The sequence below is a fragment of the Lagenorhynchus albirostris genome, chromosome 1, assembly GCF_949774975.1.
Source record: "Lagenorhynchus albirostris chromosome 1, mLagAlb1.1, whole genome shotgun sequence".
Lineage (NCBI taxonomy): Eukaryota > Metazoa > Chordata > Mammalia > Artiodactyla > Delphinidae > Lagenorhynchus > Lagenorhynchus albirostris.
In genome coordinates, this window is record NC_083095.1 from 9,508,383 (window position 1) to 9,534,551 (window position 26,169).

Here is a 26,169-nt window from a genome sequence, read left to right on the forward strand (position 1 = left end):
CAGGCCCCGCTCCTTGCGTTGTAGACCGCCGTCTTCTCCTTCACGTGGTCTTCCTCTGAGTGTGTGTAAGGACACCAGTCCTATTGGATTAGGACCTACCCTAATGACCTCATTTTAACTTAATTATCTCTGTAAAGACCCCATCTCTAAATACAGTCAGCTCTGATATCCTGAGGGGTTAGGAATTCAACATACCCATTTCTGAGGGGACACAGTTCAGCCCATCACAGAAAAGTTAAGCAAATTACCCTTGACCACACAGCCGGCTGGTGGAGCTAAGAGAGAAACCAACATCTCCCAGCGGCAAAGGCCATGCAGGGCCAGAGCAGAACCCAACAGCAGTCTTCTTGGAGAGGGCTGTCTCCCTCGCTCTGTGGGGACTGCTGCGGTTGAGGTGACCTGATGAGAAAGCATGCAGCAGAGCAGAACCTTTCTATCCCTGCTGATGCCTTTATGTCCTTAACTCCGGAGATGCCCTGCATTCCAACCAGAAGGACCCATAGGGTCAGGCGTGGAGTCTGTTCCTTCTGTTGCAAGTACCCAACAAATTCTACTTCTGAAACTCCAGCAAGCGCCCAAGCCTCGTTTCTTCGTTGGTGAGATGGTGATCGTAACACCTGCCTCTTAGGACTCCTGGTAGCAAGTGACAGAAACCTGACTGGAACTAACCTAAGCACAAAAGGGAAGGAATCTGCTTTTGGATTTCAAGAAAGAGGAACCAAAGAAGCCACTGGCAGGGTCGGGGGGAGGCTGAGCCCCAGGAGGAAAGGAATCCAGGACTCACACATCACCAATTGTTTTGCTCCTCTCTGCATTTTGACTAAGTCTCTCTTATGCTCTAGACCAGCTTTCTCCACCAAGTGGGAAATGTGGTCTTCATGAGCCCCCAAGTTCAAATATCATGGCTTCAGTCATGGGAGGGACATCTCCGATGCTCTCTGTACTCCCAAGTCCAGAGCTCCCAGGGAAGTAGCTCATTGGCTCCACTGGGCTCCTGTGGCCCTTAAGTCAATCTAACTGTGACCAGGGAGGGGCAGGGTCCTGAGACGTGGCAGGGTCAGAACACAGTAGCTCCACACCCCTTATAACCATGGGGCAGGGGCAGGGGAGCAAGTGGGCAGTCTCCCAAAGAGTTTGAACACACCATCGCTGAGAAAATTCAACGAGATGCTGGGGAGCACTCTTAGCTGACTGCCTGACTCTAGTTAGCTCCCTTCTACTGCACCCACCCATGAGGTAATGCCCGTTAATTGGAAGAGATTAATCTGGATTAATGAGGGGCAGTTCAAATATTGTAAACACTTAAGCACAGAGTTACTCTGTTAGCAAAACATTTTCAGTGGCTCCTGCCGGGTCTTTGTCAATGGATAGACACCTTATTGACAGTTGGCATCCTTCACATCCAAGAGAATGACTTGAAATCTACTACTTGTGGGAGATAAAGAGGGAGGAGAGAATAAAAACAGGAACAGGTAGCTCCTCGTCTAGACACAGCTGGCAGCGGGGCCTCGACAGCTGTTTCACTGGATGAACAAAGTATAAATCATCTGATTTACTCTGGCCTCTGCCTTGGTTTACTTCTCAAATCTGATTCGCAAACACTGCAACCGGGATGAAAGATCACACATTCTAATTCAAGGAATGCATAGGAATAATGGCCTCATTGTATATTTGGTCCAAAGGAACCGCTTGGGTGGTATTCAAGGCTCTCACACCGAGTGTCCCCCCGCCACCCCCGTTTTTGCCCCACTTCTCCCTGCCAAGGAGCTGGGGGCTGACAGGTCTCAGAACCTACCCTTTGTTATTGGTCACGCTCCAGCCTTCTCTGTCCCCCTGCAGGGAATGCCCCCCCCACCTTCCTCTCTGCTGACCTTGGACCTTCAAGTTCCCGCTCCAACTCCACCCCACAGGGGAAGTTGCTGAGCGGAGGCTGCATCCACCGCAAGAGCCCTTCTCCGAGCACTGAGTTTCCCTGTACCTGTGCCCGGCAGGGTGCTGACCGGGCCCATGGATTCAGCAGATTTTCTCTCCTGCCAACACAGACACACTATGCGTCCAGTGCATTGCTCAGTTTCATTTTTAAATGAATAAATGAAGGAACGTCTAGCCAGGAGCCACCTGGTCATTTCAACGTCTTGAATGAACATTTAAGAGATGGTTGGGGGCTTCCCTGGTGGCGCAGTGGTTGAGAGTCCGCCTGCCGATGCAGGGGGCACAGGTTCGTGCCCCGGTCCAGGAAGATCCCACATGCCGCAGAGCGGCTGGGCCCGTGAGCCATGGTTGCTGAGCCTGCGCGTCCGGAGCCTGTGCTCCGCAATGGGAGAGGCCACAACAATGAGAGGTCCGCACCACACACACACACACACACACACACACACACACACACACACACACACACACACACACACACACACACACACACACACACACACACACACACACACACACACACACACACACACACACGAGATGGTTGGGAAGAGAGGTGTTGGGACCTCACTGGGTACCCAGCCAGCACGCAGGGCAGATGCTCTCCCAGGGGCACGACAGGTGGGTGTTACTCTAGGTGGCTGGCCTTTCCCAGGAAGCAACGAGCTCATAAATCATTTTTTAAGTGTTAAACCCTGCAATTCTCTGTTGAATCACAAAGCGACTGACTGGTTGCAGTTTCTTCAGGCAAGATTCACTGTCTCTGTCAACACCAGGAGAGAGTTCCTTCCCACTAAACACTCATGAGCCTGATCAGATGTGCTCTTTTGTCAGTCGAATTGGGTTTAAAATGATGTAGGGAGCTCCATGAAGTCCTTCCTGATCTGGCAACTCACAACCTGGAAAGGTAGGCGCTGTGCGTCCCATTTTACAGATGTGGAAACTGAGGTGCCCATGAGATTGCATCTGAAACACGCTCCACTTAGTTGTTTCCAGTTTGGGTGGTTGGGGGTCCCAGTGGACATGAAACTCAGGAGGGTTGGTGTCGGGGAAGCTGTCTGGAATTCACCCTCATTTCTGACACTAACTGCAAAGTTCGAGGGGTTCCCCAGACCACCCTCAGGTTTGATAATGCATTAGAACAACACAGAGCTCACTGAAAGTGGTTCTACTCACGTTACCCTCCTGGCACTGATGTGTGACGGTACACACACACATCACCCACTAGGGAAGCTCATGTGAGCTTCGGTCCCCAGGGTTTTTACTGGGCCTTCGTTAAGTAGGCATGATCGATCAATCGATTGATTGATTGATTGGTGGCCCACGTGGTTGCACTCAGTCTTCAGGCCCACTGGTACTATGTGACCCACAGCCCCCGTCCCAGGTCACACTGTTGGTCTCTCTGGCGTGGTCAGCCCCTGCCCTAAACAAGGACACTCCTACTGGATGGTGTAGGCCACCTCCCAGAAGCCAAGGGCAAAGGCTAGTCCTTTCTTTGGCCAAAGTCAGATTCTGTGCTACTCAGAAGTGCTGGCAGGAACCAGCTTTGACTGGCCTGATGGCTGTAAACGTGCTCAGCCTATCACAGGGCTGGGGCTGTCCCATCTGCCGTTACTGCCATGTGTCAAGGTCTAAGCATTCTGTAAACACCTGCTCTCACTGCATCCTCATGCCAACCCCACGGTGCTTTAGACTGTCCCCCACTTTACAGATGGGGACAGTGAGGGGAGGCACTTTGCCCAGCAGTGCAGAGCTGGCATGTGGTGGAATCAGAATGCCTCGGACCTTTACTGTTGCTGCGTTCATTTTTAAACTTCTCAAAAACATGCGTAAGTTGCCGCCCGACTTCAGATGGCCTGCTCATCACCCGTCTGGTGCTCCTTTGGTAATTTCCAGCTCCTTGGAGAAGGAAGGACCACCCTGAGTGCAGTGGTCTTGAGGCCAGACTCAGCCAGAGCTGGGAGGAAGAGACGCAAAGCCATAAGGCAGCCGGGAGGGAAGTTATTTTTCAATCAAGTTGGGCTTTGCCTGCTAATCCTTCCCCTCTGCAGGGGCCGAGGGCAGAAAACTCTTCTCTGCCTGAAGACTCCAAGGTCTGGCCCCGGCCCTTGGACCTGAGTTTAGAACCTGGCCTGCAGCTTTGAGAATAAGCAAAAGTAAAGGAATGTCTCAGAAAACCACCAGGCCCGGAAGAGTTCCAACTGCTCCTTATGAAAGAAGCGATTGAAGGGAGGGAGGAGGGGGCCCCTCATCAACAAAGACCCAACAATTCTCTCTGTGACACCGCTCGCTCTAGAATTTAGAGCACATTTGCTTAAGACATTTAGAATTCCTTTCTTTCCCTCCTGTCTGATCCTGAACACAAAATTCCCTTACCTCTGTGAGCCTGTTTCCTCATCTGTAAAATGGAGATATTAATACCCACCTCACCAGTGCCCAGCACAGAGCCCAGAACTCAATAAATATAGGGTCCTCGTTTTCACAGTTGAGGGTAAGAGAGGATCTTTGTGATTTTAATGCCAGGATGGCAAGTCCCTGTCCTGTAATGAATGAGTTCTATTTATAAAATGGAAGACGTTCTGGATCGGACACATAGGGAACAAAGGTGTTTAATAGAGTGCAAAGACCACTCGGCTGGGAGATGAGTCTCTTTTACTACATCTCTGATTTTATAGGGTCGGTCAGTGAGAATACAGGCTTCACTTTAACAGCCAGAGTGATTGGACCCCATCCACAAAACCAACACCAGGTGGCAGAGGCACCAAGGTTTTCCAGAACACAAGATGGCGGGTGCTGGCTTTATCATCATCCCCTGAGAACTAAGAACATGGACATTGTCTTTGGCCCTTCAGTGTTCTCCCACTTCTCCCCCCACCCCCCCACGTGGGATCGCTGTGTGCAATCACCAAGTGCATATCCCACATGGGAAATAAAAAGGGCCTCAGGAAACCCAGAGGTTAGAGAGGGTGATGTTTGGTTCCAGGTGGTCCCTGGAACAGATTTCCTGTATCGTTAAGAAGTAGCCCTCTCCTAATACCTTTTCAAGATCTCGTAGTCTGCCACCTTTTCGAACGCCTTCCCAACCTCCCTGCTGCTTCTCCAGCCCACCCCGACACACGCAAACATTGGCCATCATCTCTGAGGATTTTGTCCCATGCCTCCCACCCCATGTTGTTCAGAGGCCCCAAGCAATATACAGTATTCCTGAGCCTTTGCTTGTGCCTTAATGTATGGCAGTCATTCGTTCTCTGCACCCTGCGGCTAGAGACAGGCTTCCTGGCTTCGCGAGGTGACCTCCCATAGGGTTGATCTGCAGGGTTTTAGAACCTGGATGACACATCCCTAGCTCTTCACAAGTTGGAAGTGTTTCTCATTTCTCACTCGGATTCAGCAGCCACCATTTACTGAAGTTGGATGATTTTTTTGAACAGAACATAGATGTTAGGGGGAAACATAAAGGAGAGAGAAGACATCATGGAAAACCTGGTGCCTGTGATGTGGCCCCTGAGCCATCCTATCTTGAACCATTTTCCTCTGGCTTTGTGAGCGAATGAACGTGAAAGAGTTTTGCTATAGAAACGTAAGGACCCACAGGTGCTTATGCATAAATGTGCGTATTACTGAAGTATTAACAGCACCCCCAAACCTGGAACTAGCATAACTGTCCAACAATAGGGATATGGTTGGATAAGCTTTGAAGGGTTTACGTTGGGTTTATCACGTCATACAAGAGGATGCGTATTGTGTCAGTTAAGATCGTGTTGAGCTGCAAGTAACAAAAACCCAACTTACAGCGACTTCAAATAGGATTTATTTATCTGAAGCCTGGAGATAAGCAGCTTGGGGCCAGTTCTGGGGCCCAGTAGAGCCATCATGGAGCCAGCTGCTGCTTTTCACTGCTCAGTCATTCCTAGAAGTGGCTGTTATGTTTTCTAGCTTCATAGTTCGTGACTGGAAACCAGAGGATTAAAGGCAAAGTAAACCTCAGCCTTTTCTGCTCCCCTTTACCGGGCACTCCTGGAAACCCCACCCCCTAACTTCCTCTTCCACTTCATTGGCCAAGCTTTGTCACATGACTCCCCCAGACTGCAAGGGAGGCTGGGAAGTGATCATTTTTAAACTAGGCAGATTGCTGGCTCAAAATCAGCATTCCGTTAGTTGAGAAGAAGGGAAGGACGAATGTTGGGGCGGCCACCAGCGGTTGCTACGGGCCACTCCATTAGCTACCCACCATCCGTACATACCTTTTTCCATCTCAGAACTCATATGAATGTTCCATATCAGAACATTCCCAAGGAAAAGTCAGAAAATTTCACTCTGAGCCAGGTCTCAAAATCCAGGACCATGAAGGGCTCTACCAGTTGCCTGTCAGGTTTGAAAGTGTCTGTCTGGTTCCTTGTACCTATAAACTAAAAGACAAGTTATTTGCCCCCTCTCCTAACACAGCCAAGACACAGTGATGGAGAAGGGGCAAGATTGATGACAGTAATAATAATAATGACAATAATAATGATAACTACTACTACTACCATTCAGGAAAGGTAATAAAAGATATGGAACAACAGTGCCCACCCCACAGAATACCACATGGCATGTATAATATGGTCGAAATTATGTTCAAACAAGCAAGCAAAAATAAAAAGCATGTAGAGGAAGAATGGAAGGAAATAAGCTTGCCTTGGAATAATTGAATCCATGTGACTTTTTTCTTTCCATTGTATTTTCTGATTTTTTTGTGTGTTTTAGGTATCTACTAATTTTACAAACAAAGTTCTTTTGTCAGATCTGGCATTTGGAAACATTTCCCCCAGTGGTATTAAGGACAAAAGATGAAAAAAGGTTGCACTAGGCACAGGGTTGGGTACATAGCAAATTTTTTAAAGTAAAGCTTAAAATTTCTATCACATGTATGCACATCATTTAAAAAATAAAATATTTTTTAATTTATTAAATTTTAATAAATAATAAAAATTAATAAAATTAATTTTATAATAATAATTAAATTTAATAAAATTAAAATTAATTAAATTTAATAATTAAATTAATAAAAATTAATTTATTATATTAATTTATTACAAGACAAGCTTGTAATAAAAGTTGCAGTCTCCTTCCCTAGCTGTCTGCACTTTCAGGCCTGCTTCTACCGGGAAACCCTTTAATAGGTTTTAGACTTTTGAAGATAGGGTTCTTCCTGGGTAGAAGTTGCGGTTTAGTGTGGGAGAACTGACAAAATGTATGAAATCGCTAACAGCACAGCCTCGGAAAGTAGGCATCCCTCTGCAGAGGGACCCGCCAAGGTGGCACACGGCGTGGCAGGAGGTGGTAGTGACCTAAATTGGAAGGACTTAGAATAGTTCTGCTAATGAGCTCCGCCCTGGTTTACTGCGAAGTCTGGGAGTGGTGGTGGCGTCCGGTGTCCCGGTCAGGGTTGAGATCGGGAGGCAGTGTGCCCAGCAGGCTGGGTTTGACACAGGCTCTGGGGCCAGGCCTGGGTATGAAACCCGGCTCTGGGTGGCCAAACTCATCCCTGCCTCGGTTAGTGCATCTGTAAAATGGGAATCAGGAATGTTCAAGTTAAGGACTGTTTGTTGTTTTTTTTTTTAACATTTATTGATGTATTTAAATTCCCTATTTCTTCTTGCCCTGATTTTGGCATTTTATAATTTGCTAAGAATTTATTTCAGTTATGTTTTTGAACTTCCAGAATACACTTATTTTATCTTCATAAGGGTGTGTTTGAATCTGGATCCAAATAAGGGCCGTACATTGCAATCCGAGGGTGTCCCTTGAGCCTTTCTTAATCTATCGGTGTCCCTTCACCTCTTTGAATTTGCAGTTTGCTTGTTGAAGAAATTATGCTTTTAACTGCAACCAACAGAAACTCACAAGAGCGTGATTAAGCTTAACAGCTGCCTTTGCTTTAAGAAAAGTACAGGAAAAAAAAAAAGTACAGGGATCCCACTGAATCCAAAGGCCAGGGCGTGTGTAGCAGGGCCTCGAGAATAGGCCAGAACAGAGCTCTCCTTTGTACACTTTCTCGCTGTCCGTCTTTCCCACCCCATCTCTCATCGCTGTGTCTCTCTTCCTGATTGATCTGTTTGCTCTCCAGTCCGAGTGGCAGCAAATGGCCCCTGTGCCACTTGCTCCATTCAAGGGACCAGTCAGATAGACGCTGGAATCAGACCCAGTCTGATTCCCAAGAAGGAGCTCAGGCTCCAGTGGTTGTGTCGTTGACTTTCAGGGTCCCACTGCCTTTACCACCTGGGTCAACGACCAGGGAGGGGCATCCCCATACCAGGGGGTGCCCTGCAGAGTACTCCGGCGTGCACACCACCATGACAGCACCCGTCCCATGGGGTCACGGATCAGAGAAAAGAGATGAGCCATGTGTAGCGCAGGGCACACAGTGAGCCCCCCAAATGTGGCAGCTTTAGCAACAAAAAGCAGACACCAAAAACTCGTAGGAATCATGAAAATGAGTTCACGCACCATGGCACGGCGCCCCTTTTCTTCCCGAGGGGCAGCTAGACACAGTATCTTAATTGGCTGTTCATCTAAGCCAAGTGCCGAGATGCCTAACCTGGGCCAGGTGGTGGTCCTTTTGCAGTCAGGCTTGTTCTCTTGATACCTGAACCTGGGAGAAATCCAGATCCGGCTCTCACTGATAGAGCCATGGTGATCTGTTCCACCAGAGACAGATGGTTGTAAGCCCCTCAGGCCGGCGCACCACAGAGTTGGTCCCCATACTGATTCCTGGGTATCTTCATTCGGGCTTTCTTGGTTCAGTCCTATAGATTCCACCTGAGACTTGGCTCACTGGAGCAGCCTGAGTGATTCTGTGAGCAGGAACTGCAGGTACAAAAAGGGAGAAGACCTAGTTTGTGTTCCTAGAGCCACACTGGTGAGGTTAGATGGACAGATTAGAGGTCAGGGTCGCAGCTGGGAAGTGAGTGATCCAGGCTGTATCAGGATGAACATGGTGGTTTTGGAGGCCAGATGCAATGAGCGCCGTGGTAGGTGGGGTTTCCATTGATTGATTGATTGATTGATTGATTGATTCAACAAGCATCTCTACTTATACACCAGGCATGGGTGGGGTGGAGAAGGGCAACAACCATGTACAAGACACTCTGTTTACTTATGGATTTACTCATTCACATGTCTGTTCATTCATTTATTATACTCTACTTTCTTTTTTTTTTTTTTTTTTTTTTTTTTTTGCGGTATGTGGGCCTCTCACTGTTGTGGCCTCTCCCGTTATGGAGCACAGGCTCCAGACACGCAGGCTCAGCGGCCATGGCTCACGGGCCCAGCCGCTCCGCAGCACGTGGGATCTTCCCTGACCGGGGCACGAACCCGTGTCCCCTGCGTCGGCAGGCGGACTCTCAACCACTGCGCCACCAGGGAAGCCCTACTCTCCTTTCTTGAACAAAAATATTTAAGGTAGTTTACCTGATCCATAAAACAAAGCTTAAAAGTTTATAAACAAAAGAATCTGTATCAAATTCAGTTGGCCCTCAATATCTGTGGATTCTGCGTCCGTGGATTCAGATAACACATATTCCAAAAAACATTTCCAGAAAGTTTCAAAAAGCAAAACTTGAATTTGCCACGGGGACAACTATTTACGTAGCATTTACATTGTATTAGGTCTCATAAGTAATTTAGAGATGATTTAAAGTATATGGGAGGATGTGTGTAGATTATATGTAAATACTGCAGTGTTTTATATAAGGGACTTGAGCATGCACGGATTTTGTTATCCATGGGGGTCCTGGAATCAATCCCCTGCAGATAACAAGGTATGACTGTAATATTTTTGTAAAAATTGAGGTCCAGGGGAAAGTTAGTATCCAGATATGCGGGCCACAGTTCCGCTCATTGGTTAAACTTGGCCTTCAAGTTTAATGAATTTCCTGACGGCAAAGTGAAAAAGGAAATTGAACTCGTTATGAGATTCCTCCAAAGAGGAATATTTGCAGTGACCCCTGTCCCTTTGTATAAGAACCTGTTCAAGAATCTGTTAGTGCTGCGGTTATGTCCCATCTTTTTGTGAATTAGTGTGTTTCCATCTCCTACATAAATATATGGATTCATTTTCAAGTAAAAATTCACCCCTAACCAACCTGTTACAAGAACTAGTTTTCATAGCATATCTAGTTGGAGGAATTACAGTAGCTATCAGGAAAGGTAGCCAAACCTCCTTCCAGCTCACCAGATTTTCCAACAGCCTGAAGAAACATTTACCAGGGCTTTCTAGCCAGAATCTCAGAATATCTGTGTGTTTTTAGTTTTCCTCTAAAACGTTAAGATTTGAAGAGCTGGAAGTGTTTGGTATCCCATCCCACTGTTGGTCAGCTCTGATGGCCTAGCTTCCTGATATCAAACTGAAACCTGTCATCCTCTAGCTCCTAACTTGTACCCACTGCACTTTCTCCTTTTCCATAAGACAAGCTTTGAGATCATGGAAGCCTGATTTTGGAGAGGTACTGAGCGCCTTGTCCTGGGACGCATTCAAGTAGACCCTGGACGACTGCCTCGATGGCAGTGTTGGATGAGAAGCTACCCTAAGTATTTAATGGCCTCTCCAGCCAGAACACTGAACTGCCGAGTATGCTGATGGGCAGAATAATTCTGGGTTCCTTGCGGTGCTAAGAAAACGGGTGAGGGAGATTACTCTCCTTGGACAAGGTTTAATCTGCTAAGCAATTTTGTCTACGGGTAGCTCTGTTTGATTTTTTTTTTAAGCCTGTTTCCATTTAAACTTTACAAAAGAAGAAGGAAAAATGTCATGATTGTGTGGGGTTGTTTTCCTTCTCCATGTTTGCTCCCTTGGATTCTTCAGACAAAGTGGGTATTTAGCAGGGAATGAGGAGGGAGAGGCTAGGTGATAGGACTTGGTTTGAAAAAGGCCGGCTGCTGAAGAAGGAAAGTAAGGACAAGAATCACTTAAAAGTCTGGTTGCCCAAATGTGATTTTTCTTACAGTTTTGGTGATGGGAGGAGAAAATCCAAGTGGATTTCTCTGACTTGCAGGGACCAAATACTCAGTTTTTCTGCTGCTCTTATTTCCCATACACCTTCTGCTCCATCCACCCCACCATTGCTGTTTGCTTTTCTTATAACAGTAAACAGAATGCAAACAACCCCCTGTTCCTGAAGCCCCAAACTGACTTTTAAAAGTTGGGCCGTGAAGGGTATGGCCACCAGCAAAGTCTAGAATGGCTGATTAAATCAAGCAACGGGGCTTGTGAAGTCTAGAGCAGGGCTTGGCAAGCTGCGGCCCACCACCTGTTCTTACAAATAAAGTTTTATTGGAACACACCATGCTCGTTTGGGTATACCTTGGCTGCTTTCTACCACCACTGCAGAGTTGACTAGTTGACAGAGACCATATGGCCGGCAAAGTCTAAAACATTTACTGTCTGGCCCTTGACAAAAAAAATTTGCCAACCCCTGGCTAAGAGCAGTGGTTCTCAGCCCTGGCTCAGTGTCAGGATCACCTGGGGAGCTTTAAAAATGCAGATACCTGGGCCCCATCCTCAGGGATTCAGAGTCAATTAGTCTGGAATGGAGCCCAGGCATCTCTGATTTTTTTTAAAGATTCCCCAGGTGACTGTGAGGGTTGAGCATCACGGGTCTAGTCTCAGTGGGTTTTGTAGGATCACCGAACTGGAATTTGCCATTCTACAGGGTTCTACCCAGTGGCAATGATCTGCCCTTGACCTCAGTGTGAGTGCAGTCCTTGAGGTCTGAACCATTATGGCTGTGGCATAAGGGAGACCTTGCAATGACAAAATCCCTCGAGTAAGGTCCCTGAAGAAGGTTGAAGGTGACCCACATTACCTTGAGGTGTGTGTGTGTGTGTGTGTGCGCGCGCGCGTGTGTACGTGTCACTTTTCGTTGGCAGTTTAAAGTTGTAATGGGAATTTCAGGGTTTGTTCTGTCCCTGACATTTAAAGCAAATATTAACCACCTCGAGTTACGCTGTCTTGGTCTCCCACGTGGCTCCCAGGGCCTTCTGCCCCTCCCAGCAGCTGTCCCCTCCCTCCTGCTCTCCAGGACACAGGGCTGTGTCTACTGCTTAGAATGGCCAACTCATCCCAGTTTGCCTGGGACGTTCCCAGTTTCAGCACTGGAGGTCCTGTGTCCCGGGATCCCCCTCAAGCCGGGGCAAACCAGGGCAGTTGGTCACCCTAATTCTAGAGAATCTCACAGCTGATTGGCCTTCGCATGTACGTAAAAGCATTGGGATTTGAAGGGTGAGGCTTTATTAAAAATGTAAATCAAGGTCATGTGTATGCAGCTGAGCGTTTTAATCTCCTTTTTAAAAAAGAGCTGAACCCAAGAAGTCAAGCTGACTCTTATTAGGTCTGTTGAAGCTCTGTTCGGGGACAAAACACCAGGTCAGCCTGTATGCTGCCGAGCTCACCTGGGTGTGAAACCGATTCTTTGTGAAGGTTCTTCAATAAGATGTTTGTTTTGAAGGGTTCCACCAGCCCAGCAAGGTGCCGTGGAGAGGGTATTGGCTCACCAGGCTAGACTCTTCCCTCAGCTGTGAAGCCAAGCACCGGAGCAGGTCACTGCCCCTCTCTGACACTCAGTTTCCCCATCTGCACCGGAAGCACCATCGCTCACCTGTTGAGGTTGCCGTGAGGATTCAGTGGCGGAGTATTTCTCCCTGTGCCTGGAAGAGGCTGCAGAAATGTTGACTTTTCCCTCCTCCCCTTCCTCTCTTGCACAGGGGAGGCTGGTTCTCACTTAAGGCAGGTACAAGCCTGGTTGTCTAGCTGCTATAATAACAATCCCCAAAGGACTCTGGCTTAACTCAGTGAAGGTGTATTTCTCACTCACTCAACAGTCCCACAGTGGTATTCCTCATGGGGTGGCACTACTGGGGGGGTTTGGGAGTCCAGACTCCTTCCCTGCCATGGCTCGGTCCTCCTCTACATCCTTGGCACAAGGCATGAAGCATTGGCCTGGCCTCATCTGAAAGTGGCATGCTTGCACCTCCCCGCGTACCGTTGGCTGGAACGCAGCCATGAGGCCCCCACCACCTGCAAGGGAGGCTGGGAAATGTAGTTTGGCTATGTGCCCATGAGAAAAAGGAAACAGGGTTTGGCAAACACATGGGAGTCTCTGTCACAAGAAGTGTGGCTGCCTAATTCAGTGGCTGTGAGGACCCAGTGGAGACATCCCCCATGAATGAACATCTCTCTGTATTTCCAAAGCAGGAGTCTACAAGAAAGTTGTGATCAGTTTTACCCAGAAAAAGGGTCTGGCTTCAGATGAGCTTGGTTGAGACCAAGTGAAACACGTCTTTATTGCAGGACTTATCAGAGCCTTAAAAAATACTGATCATCCTCAGGAAACAGAGGATGCGCTATTTCCCAGCTTTATTGGGTTCCTCTTTTGAAAGGCCTCTTAGAACTAGTCCTCTGCAGAATGTGGTTTGGAAAACACAGTTTTAGAAGTTACTCAAGTTAGTCTTCAGAAGCCAGGATACTTCCCCGAAAATACTGGTATTAGAAAAAAGAAAATCATCAAAATCTGTGGTCCACAAGGGAGAGTTCAGTCCCCCAGGAATCACGGTCTCCATAGTATGGGAAAAGAATATGTTTCTATCTTGCTTCCCTTCCTTCCTTCTCTCCCTCCTCCCCTCCCTCTCTCCATCCTTCCTTGTGGGACCTGCCAAAGGAAGCCCATGAGGACGGGGTCCACATTCTTATTTTCCATGGTTGAGTGTAAGCGTCAACCCATTTGCTTCCTGGATGGGTGTGTGAACAATCTGTCCGACACCACTTAACTCTCCGTCTCCGTTTCAACTGGATGCATCCGGGCCGTCTGCCTGACTTGGTCATGTCACCTGGTCTGCCCATCTGGGTGGATGTTAAAATCCCTTTTCCCAACCTTGGTTTTTTTTGGGGGGGAGGGAATTTTATTTTATTTTATTTATTTATTTAACATCTTTATTGGAGTATAATTGCTTTACAATGGTGTGTTAGTTTCTGCTTTATAACAAAGTGAATCAGTTATACATATACATATGTTCCCATATCTCCTCCCTCTTGCGTCTCCTGCCCTCCCACCCTCCCTATCCCACCCCTCCAGGCGGTCACAAAGCACCAAGCTGATCTCCCTGTGCTATGCGGCTGCTTCCCACTAGCTATCTACCTTACGTTTGGTAGTCCAATCTTGGTTTTTATGGCTGGCGTCATCTGTCATAAATCAAGGTGAACCGAGGTTGAGCACTGAGTTTAGACAGTATCACTCACAGAAAAAACTAGAGTGGGTTTATTTTTTATGTTAGTCACAGGCACCCGCCCTGTATATATATACATATAACTTAAGAGTTAATTTGGTGTGAAATTGGGACTAGCTCTTTGGAGCCCTGGGGTATGTGTTTGAGAGCAGCTAAGAAGCAGGGGCATGGCGGGGCAGGACGTGGTATGTTAATTGGTGGCCTCTGGGACCTGTGAGAGAATTGGATTTAAGTCCCCAGTTTGAATGAGCTTGGCAGTTTTATGGGAGTCTCCCCAGGTGCATATTGGGGAGACCACCGGTTTGCACCGGCTGGAGCCCGGACTCACTCTTGGTCCTGAGGCCCATCGGCGCATCCCCAGTCCCACAAGGGACAAAGGAGAGAAGGCAGCAGAGGAACTAGAAAGGGGGTGAGAGGGCCCTGGCAGCGCTGCCTGCCACTTCCCTGCACACCGATTGGTAGGAGTTGCGTGCTCCTTGGCCTGTGGTCCCAAGGAGCGTTTTGCATTTTATTACCAAAGTCTCAATAAAAGGGACTTGGGTCAGAGCAAACATTGGGGGAGGAAAAAACAAAGGAAATTAAATGCAAAATCACTCAGAGGCCTTGGCTTTTAATACCTCCAGAGCCGATGATGGGAAGTAGCCCCCGGGAGTCAGAACCGAAGGCTGCCGGCCTGGTATTCCTGAAGCCTGGCTCCCCTCCTGCTGCAAAAGAAATCGCCGTTTAATTTGTTTCTGAGTTTTATTTCTCAAATGAACCAGCGTGGGGCCATGTAATGAGGTTGTGTTTCTGGGAGGTGTTGAAAGATGGGGAAAGGAGTGAAACGACGAGGCGGGGGACCCGGCCTCTTTGGGGGGCGGCCGCGGGCGCCTGGGGGTCCAGCAGTGCCAAGGGCTGGGCGGGGGCAGGCATGCAGGGGCACCCCCGAGGGCTAGTTTGTGTGCTGTCCGTGGGGCGGCGGGTGCCCTTGATCCTGGGTTAAAGATCCTTGGTTGATGGAAAGAGCTGTCACAGCTGAAGCGAGCCAAGGGGGACACTTAGAATGAGTGGGGTCTGAGCCATGGAGAAAAAGAAGGATATTTGGCAAGAAGGATAGTGGCTTTCCCAGCGACTGGAGGAGGTCAGCTCAGACCCAGAACGGGAAAGTGTATGTGAGTGTCTCAGGACGTCGCTCGTATAAGGTGGGGCAAGAGGTTTCTGGACCAGGATGCTATCGGAGGAACCCCTTGAGACTGTCATCATCGGGGGCTGTGGCTTCCCCTGGAGCCGAGATGGCCCTCTGTACAGACCCGGGCTTCTGGCGAACAAGGCCTGGGGCGCAGGAGCCTACGCGTGCCAGGGTCCTGCCCTCACACAAAACAGGAGTAAAGCTTGAAAAGTACGGGGCCTCCTGCCACCCTGCCTCCTGGATAGAGAGGGCTGAGCGGGGGACTTCGGTGACCATCCCACTGGGGACAGGGAGGGCCCACCAAGCTGACACCAGGGTAGCCACGCCCCATCCTACAGAAAGCTGTCAGTAGGGCCCACTTATGGGTCCCTGGAATGCTATAATTGTGAGAAGAAAGAAGTCTGTTTACTGAGGTCCTTTGTGTGTCCGACACACACACACACACACACACACACACACACACACACACACACGCGCGCGCGCGCGCGCATCATCGTCTCATTTGGTAGGGGAAGGCGTTGTCTCTATTACACAGAAAAGAAACTCAACTTCAGAAAAGTTCAGCAGCTTGTCAGAGGTTAGCGATAACAGCTACAGCTGCGTTTGTTCAGCACATGCGTTGTGCCCGGCTCTGGGCGAGGGCTTTGAGCTCCTGGAGGTGAGGCCACAGCTCGCCCCAGCTGCCTCCCTCCTGCCCGGGCAGTGCCCCTGCGGCTGGAAACAGGTGTCCCAGCTGCCGCAGCTGGATGGACGTCAAAGGATAAGCCTCCCCTGCGGGATTCTGCTCTGCGGTCCTCCAAGGCGAGCTCTGATTCATCTCTCGGGAGTATCAGAGCAGCTGTTTGAATTTAGTGACTTAAAGCATTATCAGGAAGAGCATTTTTGACAAAGCAGGAAAGGAATTTTTGTTGCCAGCGCCAATAAGCAATACTGTAGCCAACCCGGGAGCCCTATCCGTGTCTCCATCTCAGGATGAGGAGTGGCACTGTGGGCCTGGCTCCACAACGCCGGCCCTTTCTCCTCCACCAGGTGACGTCCCATTGCCATCTCTACTCTGCCCGAAGATGACCAAGGAACCGTGCCACTTGTCTCTTCCCAGGAAGACCCAGGTTCTTCAACTGTGTACTGTCATAACCCCCGAGCTGGTTCAATTCAGATTCCCAGGCCCCAGCCCCAGGGAGTGTGACCCAGTAGGTCTTGGCTGGGGTCGAGGAATTAGCATTTTAACTGTCACCCCAGAAGCCCAGAAGCTCTTGATATTAGGGATCCGTGGGCAATGCTTTGACGAATACTGAGTCTTTAGGTGATCACGTTGCAGTTATGTAGGTGCATTAACTCTGAGCCTGTGTGTGTGCGCGTGTGTGTGTGTGTGTAGTTCTAGGAGGATGGTCATTAAAATGGCAATACTGGTGATCTCTGGGTGTAATGATTTCACGAGATTTGAGATATATTTCTCTATGCTTTTCTTTCCCCGCTCCGTGCAGCTTGTGGGATCTTAGTTTCCCAGCCAGTGATCAAACCTGGGTCACAGCAGTGAAAGTGCCAAGTCCTAACCACTGGCCCGCCAGGGAATCCCCTCTCTGTGCTTTTCTATATTTTAATTTTTTATGATCAGCATATTATTTTCATCAACAGATAAAGCCTTCAAGGTTTTCCCATGGGCGGGGAAGAGCAGCCTATTATAGAGGAAATATTATATAGGAAGTAGGTTTGAGGGAAATGTGGACCTACGGAAAGACAGCCACAGATGTAAATGAGTCTTTTTTTTTTTTTTTTTTTTGCGGCACGCGGGCCTCTCACTGCTGTGGCCTCTCCCGTTGCGGAGCACAGGCTCCGGACGCGCAGGCTCAGCGGCCATGGCTCACCGGCCCAGCCGCTCCGCGGGCATGCGGGATCCTCCCGGACTGGGGCACGAACCCGTGTCCCCTGCATCGGCAGGCGGACTCTCAACCACTGTGCCACCAGGGAAGCCCCTAAATGAGTCTATTGTAACTCCCAGAGCTAGTATCCCTTTTTCTGTGGTTTCCAACCCCTGAGCCTGCCATTGAGAAGGAAGGAATGTCACACCTCCTGTTTTCAAATTGCCTGTTCTAGGCAAAGCCGGGGCCAAAGTCATGCCTTGGAATTTGGGAGGGTGGAGTTGAGCCAGAAGGCTGGGCCGCCCCTTCTGTGCGTCCCTGGCGTCCCGGGCCTGGCAGCCCCTCCCCGCCTCCACCCGACCTGGTGCTCGAGCACCCTGGCCGTCCAGGCAGAGCTGGGATGGTGAATTTACAGCGCTGTTATTACTCCGTTGTTGCCCAGTAAACCCACACCAGGCCCCACAAACACTCACGAAGGCCAGACCCTTCCTGAGAAATGGTTTCCTGCACCTTTACAACGTGATAGGTGCCGTGGACAAAAGGGGCCGTTGGGTTTATGGAGACTATATAAAGTTTATAGAGTCTTGGCTGGGCCGGAAGTCGAAAAGGCCTGTGGGATGGGGGTGGGTATTTGGAAATGCAGAAGGCCCGGAAAGGGCAGCCAACCTTTGTGTGGAGACACCAGATAAAATACCCCGAGGGCCTGCGGTGTGCCAGGGGGCTGGGGGAAAGGTGGCCCTCCCGGAACAGCTGTTGGGAACGCCTTTCTGGCCGATCCCTTTTGATCTTCACAGCATTCCTGTGAGGGAGGCACCGTTATCCCCATCCTGCAGAGGGGAGACTGAGGCAAAGGTATTTTGAAAGTTCTGACTTTCACCAAGGTCAGCTCATGGTCTAATGGTGTGTGGCTCCCAGGTGGGCCTTCTGGGGCAGGCTAAATTCTCACATTCTCTCTCCTGTGTATTGAGCGGCGTGTCCTAGTTTCAGGGACAGAAAATATGGTCTCCGTACCCTATTTCTGTTTGGGACTCATCTGCTATTTGTGACCTAGTCTCACAGTCCCCTGGTGTCTTCCGTCATCACCTTGCCCTCCTATGGCTCCACTGTGCTCTTGAAGCTGATTTGTGCCCGGATTCACCCACTGGCCTTGGCTGGAATGGAAGTGAAGCCACCCAGAGGCTGGCTGTGGATCAGGCCAGGGCTAAAATGCTGTCTTTGCATTTCAGGATCCCTCCGTGTCCCAATTCTATGGGGGGGATCATCTCAGGGCCCCCAGAGGAGTCCCCCGTGGAGTCTGAAATCACCTCCTCCCATCCCATCAGCTCTTGAAATTTCTAATTCATTTCTCCTTGTTCATGTGCCTTGCGGCATCCGTGTTTTCTCTCTCCTCCTTGGCTGTGAATTCTTGGAGTGCAAGATTCCATGCATGCTTAATTCTTCATTTCTGATTTTGCCCACAGGGTTGGGCATAGTTCCCAGCAAGTAGTAATCATTGAGTAAGTGTCAGCTGGGAGGCCGGCTGAATGGATGAATGGATGGATGGATGGATGGATGGATGGATGGATGGACTAATGAGTGGGTGGATGGATGGAAGGACTAATGGGTGGATGGATGGATGGATAGATGGATGGATGGAAGGACTAATGGGTGGGTGGATGGGTGAGTGGATGGACAGATAGGTGGCTCTGTGGGCAGATAGATGAGGCATATGTAGACTAACAGACACCTACTTCCTCATTTACACCCACCTCCTCATTTACACCCACTTCCTCATTTGCACCCTTCTGCACAGTTAAACTAACAGCCTACGCCTGGTTCTCTTAGGCTTTCACTGAATGCACTTTTGTTTCAGGAGACAGACTTTGCTCTCTCTGAAGCCATATGGAGAAACCAGCCTGAGTGTTTGAATGTGTGTGTAAATACTTTACAATCCCCATAAACTTGTTTAAAGACAGGTGGGGGTGAAGATATAAACTGGGGCAGCCTTTTGGGAGGGCAGTCTGGAAGTCGCTATTAAATTTTCAAATGTGCCCACGACTAAGACCCAGCAGTTCTGCTTTTAGTCGTCAGGCGTAAGAACTATAGTCACACGTTTGTGCACAGAGACTCACATGCCAGGTTGCCTGTGCCACGGTGCTGGCTACTGCACTGCTGCATACAGTAGAAAACCAGGAATAGCTCATGTCCATCAGCGGCGGGACAGACACTAAACTATGGGAAGACCCACACTATGGAAAGAGCTGCAGAGGCAGAAAGGTCTCTCCCATCTTCTGGGAAGTCCTGGAACTCTGTAACTCATGGCCCTCAGCACATGCCCCCCTCCTGGCCTCGCTTCCATCAGCTTCTTTTCCTTCCTCCCTCCTCCCGCCTCCCACGAGAAACAGTTCACTAGAATGAGCTCTTTCATCCTTACGCCTACTAGCCAGTGACCTTCCCTGACGGAAAAAGAGGAAAACGAGAGAGAAGCAGTTATGTGCATAATTACTGTCTGCTGGCTCTTCAATTAAAAAGATTGAAAGGCACAATATTAAAATTCGATTTATGGGCACCACTATCTACCTAATAATGAGGCTGGGAGGAAAAAAAAGAACCACAGTCGCTAGAGAAAACCATAGCCTTTTTTTCTCGGCCAAGAGATAAATTGCCTCTCATTTTCTTATTGCTAAAGAAATATGAAATGGTTTTAGGCATATGTGATATGTTCTTCCAATATGTTGAAATCCAGAACTTAGTAATTTAGGAGTCCTCTGGCTCCGACATTTCCAGGAAGCTTCCTGAGAGGCGTAGCGTCTTGAGCTGCAGGGGCTGCTACTATGATCCTCGGGGCGCCCAGACCCAGGCACTGGCACCACCGCCTATCACGGAAACTCCCTCCGGGTCCCCAGGCGCCAAGCCAGCTGATGCCACAGAGCCCAGGAGCAAATGGGGAAAGCACAGACTCTAGTTCCAAGTCCTAATTTTGTGGCTTATTAGCTCTTTGATCCTCAGTTTCCTCATCTGTAACATAGGAACAATACCCTTACTAATTGCGTGTCGCTGGGCAAGTGCCCCAGTTTTCCCATCTTGAAGGTCCCTCCCTGCGAGGGTTGTAGGAAGGATTAAATCAGTGAATGCATGTGAAGTGCTTAGATGTGTACCTGCCACATAGCGGGTGTTCGGTAAATATTTTTTAAATCATTATCATTACTACTGCAGATGCCTTTGTCGTAATTTTTGGAAGAGATGGAATTCAAACCCAAACCTTCCATTTCCAGGGAGCTGGCTGATGAGGGGCAGACAGACAGATGCTCAGCTCTGTCTCTCTCCAACTGATGTCCGGGGCAAGTCAGGGTACCTCTCTGAGCCCCGTTTTGTTCATCTATAAAATACTAGTTTCTACTTCGCAGGTGGCATCGTCAGGATTAGAGATTATTGGAGACAAAGTGTCCAGGACACAATTAGTGCTGGGTAGATAGATGGCAATAACTCTTGAAAAGGAAAGACCTTTCCTCCTAAGAAACCTGTTTGGGAAGTTATGTCCTGTGGGAGAAGGGGTCTGTGTCTGCTTGGCGTCTTCCCTGCTCACTGGGGCTCTGCAGAACTCTCCCCTCCTGGGGCGCACAAAGTATTCCCTGGCTCTAAAAATAATTGCTACAAAGAAAAAAAAAAAATGAGCAGCTATTGTGCCAGGAACCCTGCTGAGCCTGACCTGCAGGATCTCAGGTCAGTCTTGCGGCATCCTGGAAGTGGCCTGTCACCCATGTATCTTCATGGGGAAGATCAGATATGGGGATAGGCGACTGGCCCAAGGACACAAAGCTGGGAGGTGACCAGGCTAAGAGTCCAAGCCAGGACTGTCAAATTCTTTCCGCCACACATTCCCGAGCCCCCTCCCAATTCCTAATCACTGACCTCCCCTCCTTTCCTCCATCGTAGCTCCTCTGACCCACACTACCGCCAGGCAGGTGTGTGACACCATCACCTCGTGCTTTAAATTTGTATCTTCCCACCAGTGCTTCTTGTGCTGGAGAGTCAAACGTCCAAATGCTCACGTTAGCTTGTGCATAAGATTTTGTTCTGTGTGTCTGAATTCGTGGGTCTTTAATCTATTTAAAATGCTCAGGGTTGGGCTGGAGAAAATGGATTCTAGGTGCTCCCCAGGCCCTTGCCAGCCTCCTTCTGGGAAGGTCTCCATCCCTATATGGGACCTCCGGGGCTCCCCATCCTACAGAGATTCCATAGACTCTCCCCTTGGGAGGAGGAGGGTGGGATTTTGCATGTATTTCTTTGCACCCAGCTAATAGCACTTCTTTGTTTTCAGTTGAGAGGGAGAATGTGCAGAAGCGGACTTTTACTCGATGGATAAATCTGCACCTGGAGAAGGTAAGCAGGGCACTCGGCTTGTTGTTAAGTGACGGATTCCTCCATAACGGAGCGCACGGTTCAGCAGAGCGGGGGTGAGGGTGCTCTGTGTTTCTGTTGTGTTGTTGTTTTTCATTCATTCATTTAAACATCTGTTGAGTGCATTCTCATTGCCAAGCGTCAGGCTCAGTGCTGGGAACATGAAGGGCAGTAAGACATGGGGTTCTGACCTCCTGGGGTTATCAGTCTAGCTGGGGAAGGAGAGGGTCCATCTTTAAATAGGAATCGCTGAGCAAAAGTTAGGAAACATTCACTGTTGAACAACCCAAACAGGGGGCTGAGGGGATCTCGACCTGTAGTCTGGGGTGGTCAGGGAGGCTCTCGTGAAGACCCATTTATAGGTATTTGCGTTGATTCAAGCAAAAACTCCTCGCGCTTTTTAACCAAGCCAGATCCCCTGGTTCTTCACGTAATGCTGCTGTTGGTCAACAATATTATCTGCTTGTTTGGGTGCATGGAGCACACATCTCCTTTAATCCTCAAGACAGCCCTCCTTACCCTGTACCCCATCCTGTTACGAATGAGGAAACAGAAGCCTGGAGACATTGAATCGCTTCTCTGCAATCCCACGACCGAGAAGAAAGCTCTTCCTGTGGCTTCTCCTGCATATTCCACTTCGTGACCCCTCTTCTCCCCTTTTTCTTTTTTTGCTAATATACTCTGGCCAAGCATCATTGAAGCGCATTTTGTCTGCCGGCTTCTCAGGCACAGAAACCCTAAAACAAAAGCAGCTGAACCAGACACAAGGATGAGCAGCAGAGAAGGGGCGGGATGTGAAATGGATAAACAAACAGCTTGGAGGAGGAGAAATCCGAACCCTCCTCACCACTAGGTTAGCCCCCCCACCCCCCACCCCCGACAGAGAACATTCTCAATTGCCCGGGGCTGGGGGAGGAGAGATTATTTTTCTTATTATAAGAAAGCTGGTTTATCAGGATTCATTTTACTCACTTCACATCTTCTTAAATTCTACTATCTGGTTCTCCAAATAGACCCAGCCAGTAGTCTCATGTCTTTCAAAGCTGGTGGTATTCAAGTATCCTACTTCAGTGAGTTTCCTACTATATTTTCTTCTCTCCTCTCCTCTTAAAAGGCACAAGAGTAATATTAACTGCCCTTAGAGTTAACCCCAAAGAAAGGTTCTTAGAGGAAATCAGTGAAATGATTAGAAAGCAGAGAAAATAAATGTGGTTTTTTTAGGAAGTGGAGCTCTTGACCAAAATTTTAATTCACGTAGCGTAAACTTTAGGCCTATGATGTTTCCCGAGCAGACGCTTGACCACCCACACTTCTTTTCCGCACCTGTAGAACGGGTTCCGCTCGACCCAGGAGGCTCCTGAACTCTTCGGGGCAAAGTCTCTCTGTACCGTGGACGAAGCGCGATAAATCACTTGCCGGTTGTTTTGACTATTGGTGCATTTGCGGCACTGCTCACACAGTGAAGTGTTATTTTTGGAAAAAAAGGAAAACCGTTCCCCAAATCTGAGTTCACTGAACTCCTAAATTAATGCCTGATGTGTATCAGGGTAGCTGGAAATTCCTCCTGGCAGACGGAGTTTAGTGTATTTCTTTCTTTCTTTCTTTTAAAAATAAATACAGAAAAGTACAGAGGGTAATAGAGCAAATACCCTCGCAGTCACTCACCCCCACCCCCACCCCCACACGAACCTCTGTTAGCATTGATCGCATCCAGAATTTTCTCCGTGGCCATGCTTCTGCTTCCTTTTTCGGGGCAGGTGGGTAGCACCCACTCTACGGATAAATCAGATAGCACCTAAAACTGATTCGTAATAAATAGGGCAAAATTCACAGCCATGTTTCCAACCTTGAGACTTTCAAGAACAACTTTTCATGTAAGGGAAACCCAGGAACTCCTTGGGGAAGTGGGCTTAACTGCAATTTGAAGGCTGTCAGAAATATTTACGGGGTCTCTGGCTTCTGGAAAAATTCCTTAATTTACCCAAGGAGTTAGATCACGAAGAAACCCCTGGCGGTGCTGTTTACTCGCCCATACCAATCTCATGAAGCCCATGGAACGTCTGGGGCCCCGAGGAGTGTTTTCACTGGAGTGGGTTCAATTTCTCCTCCTGCCATCTTGCAGATGGATGCCGGCCAAGGCCCTGCTCGCTGCTGCTGGGCTGAGGCTCTTACAGACACTGTCAATGGAAATTATTCTCCAGGTTCAGCTCAAAAGCAAGGTTTGGCCACGGTCGGGGCTGCTAACGGGAAATTTTGTGAGTTCATCTATCAGGGGCTGTTTTGTTCAGGTCTTGCGTTTCTGCCCCGCGTTAACAGGAATAACATTTCCATAAGAGTCTTGGTAACCTGATACCGTCATGCTCCGTGTGGAATGTTCCTGCAGAGCAGTGGGGAGTTGGCAAAGAAAATAATTTGCCTTTGGGTTCAAAGTCGCCGTTGCCCTTGAAGCAAAGCTCTTTTCTGTGCACCTGTGGGTGGAATTGCCCGGTATTTTGACTAACTGGGAGTCAGGGGGCTCGTATAAGAGGTAAGGAAATGCCACCTCCCGAATAAAAAAGAAAACATGGGCCCTCCAAGGCTTTCACGGGGAGGAGGCCTTCCTGGAGAGGAGGCCTTCCCGGAGAAAAGGGTGCCTGGGCCACAGCTCCAAGATTTCCCTGGCTCTCTGACGGGTGACAGCCGCCATTCCTGTCCCCCAATTAATCCGGTCTCCTGTGGGAACACCCCCCTTCGTCGTCCCCAAGAGCAGTAAGTGTTCTAATGCTTCCAAATGCCCCAATACCAGAAAGTAAAGAGAATTTATGCTGGGGCGTTAATGAAAAATGCAGGTTCCTGGACCCTGTCCCCCAAGATTCAATAAATCCTAACCATCCTGCATTAAAGGAGTTTTTATCAAGCTTGTTTAGTCAACAGAAACCTTTCTTTAAGCAAAGTCTTCCTGGAACCCTAAATAAAGGCCAGTAAGAGCTATCGAAGGGAGTACCGTGAATAAGCCTCCTCTGGGGCCGCCCCCCCCCCCCCCCCCCCCCCGCATAGGGTTCTGTGAAGTGCTCTACTGAAGCTCTGTTCTGGGAAGCACAGTTTGGAAATCGCTGTGCTGGGACATCTGCCCAACAAGTTCCAGCCAGCCCCGCGGACCCCAGGCCACACCCAGCCAAACTCTTGGTGGACACAACACAGGTCCCTCAGACCTCCCCAGGTCAGAGAGGAAAGCAGGGGGCTTCTGACTTTTTCCACCCAGAGCCTCCTCCACAGCTCCCCAGCGCACCCACTGCCCACGGGCCACCTCCAGGGAGAGGGGATCGCTGTCTCCTTGGATGGGCCCTGCTGCCTGAAGGCACATCTGGGTGTCCGGAAGTTTTTTCTCCAGTGAAAGCTGCAGTTCTGAAATTGTTTTGTGGCTTACACAGATCACTAATCGGCTACTTTCTTTCCCCCTCTTCCACAGTGCAACCCACCTCTAGAAGTTAAAGATTTATTCGTTGATATACAAGATGGCAAAATCCTGATGGCTTTGTTAGAAGTCCTGTCTGGGCGAAATCTGGTACGTATGCTCCAGAAGGGTTAGGAAGAAGTAAAGATGCAAAGAAAAACATTGCCAAAGGGTTCTTTTCTGTACAGATCTATGTGTATGTACATATATACCTGGCCATCCATAAATCCTATGACGGGAAACCTGGGAGGGTGACGTTCCTTTCTCGGTGACTAAGACTGATACAGTCATGTGTAACTAAGCAAATATACTTTAGCAAGTAAATAAATAAATGCCCCATGTTTTCTGTGAGTCCAAAGCTAAGGATCATGACTGAATCGTGACAGTTTAGCTGGCCAGCCATGAAATTACCTAGAATGAGAGCTAAGAGTCAGGAAGATGGAGAAGAAAGGCATCTTCTCAGCCAAAATCTATAATCCACCAACTAGATACACAGAATTCTAGAACCTTCTTGTATGACCAAAATTGAATTGAACCAGCTGATCTTGGGGTTCCTTCCACTTTGGATCTTCACCAGAGCTCTCCATGTTGCCTGTATCTGCTGTATATAGGTCGGTCCTCTCTCCCCAATTCCACACTGTTGGCATCTTGGCTGGGGTAGTTCTTTGTCACGGGGGCACTGACCTGGGCATTGCAGGATGTGTAACAGCAAGCATCCTTGGGTCTCTATCCACCGGATGCCAGTAGTACCCCCAGGTTTGACAACCAAAGATGTCCCCAGGCACTGCCAGAGGTTCCTTGAGGGGGCACAGTGATCTGGTCAGAATACCAGTGGTGTCAATTTTGAGAAACCGGCTCTAGAGTCCAGTGTTTGACTTGGCTCAAGTGACCCAGCGTGGTTGATACAAAAGTGCCGCGATGGGGTATAGCTCAGCCCGTGTGGACCTCTCTGGATTTGTTCCTTTTTTTTTTTTAAATAAATGTATTTATTTTATTTTTGGCTGCATTGGGTCTTCGTTGCTGCATGGTGCGCAGGCTTTTCGTTGCGGTGGCTTCTCTTGCTGCGGAGCACGGGCTCAGTTGCTCCGCGACACGTGGCATCTTCCCGGACCAGGACCTGAACCGTGTCCCCTGCATTG

At 48.9% G+C, this 26,169-nt stretch overlaps 1 protein-coding gene across 4 annotated transcripts in view; it reads left to right on the forward strand.

Moving 5' to 3' along the window:
• CLMN (calmin) overlaps nt 1–26,169 on the forward strand; it is a 110,184-nt gene that overhangs the window by 56,735 nt on the left and 27,280 nt on the right. For all 4 annotated transcript variants that reach the window (XM_060165580.1, XM_060165596.1, XM_060165589.1 and 1 more), the window contains exons 2-3: nt 21,518–21,579; nt 25,046–25,141. In XM_060165580.1, coding sequence (XP_060021563.1) covers nt 21,518–21,579; nt 25,046–25,141 — 158 coding nt within the window. The remainder of the gene's footprint in view (nt 1–21,517; nt 21,580–25,045; nt 25,142–26,169) is intronic.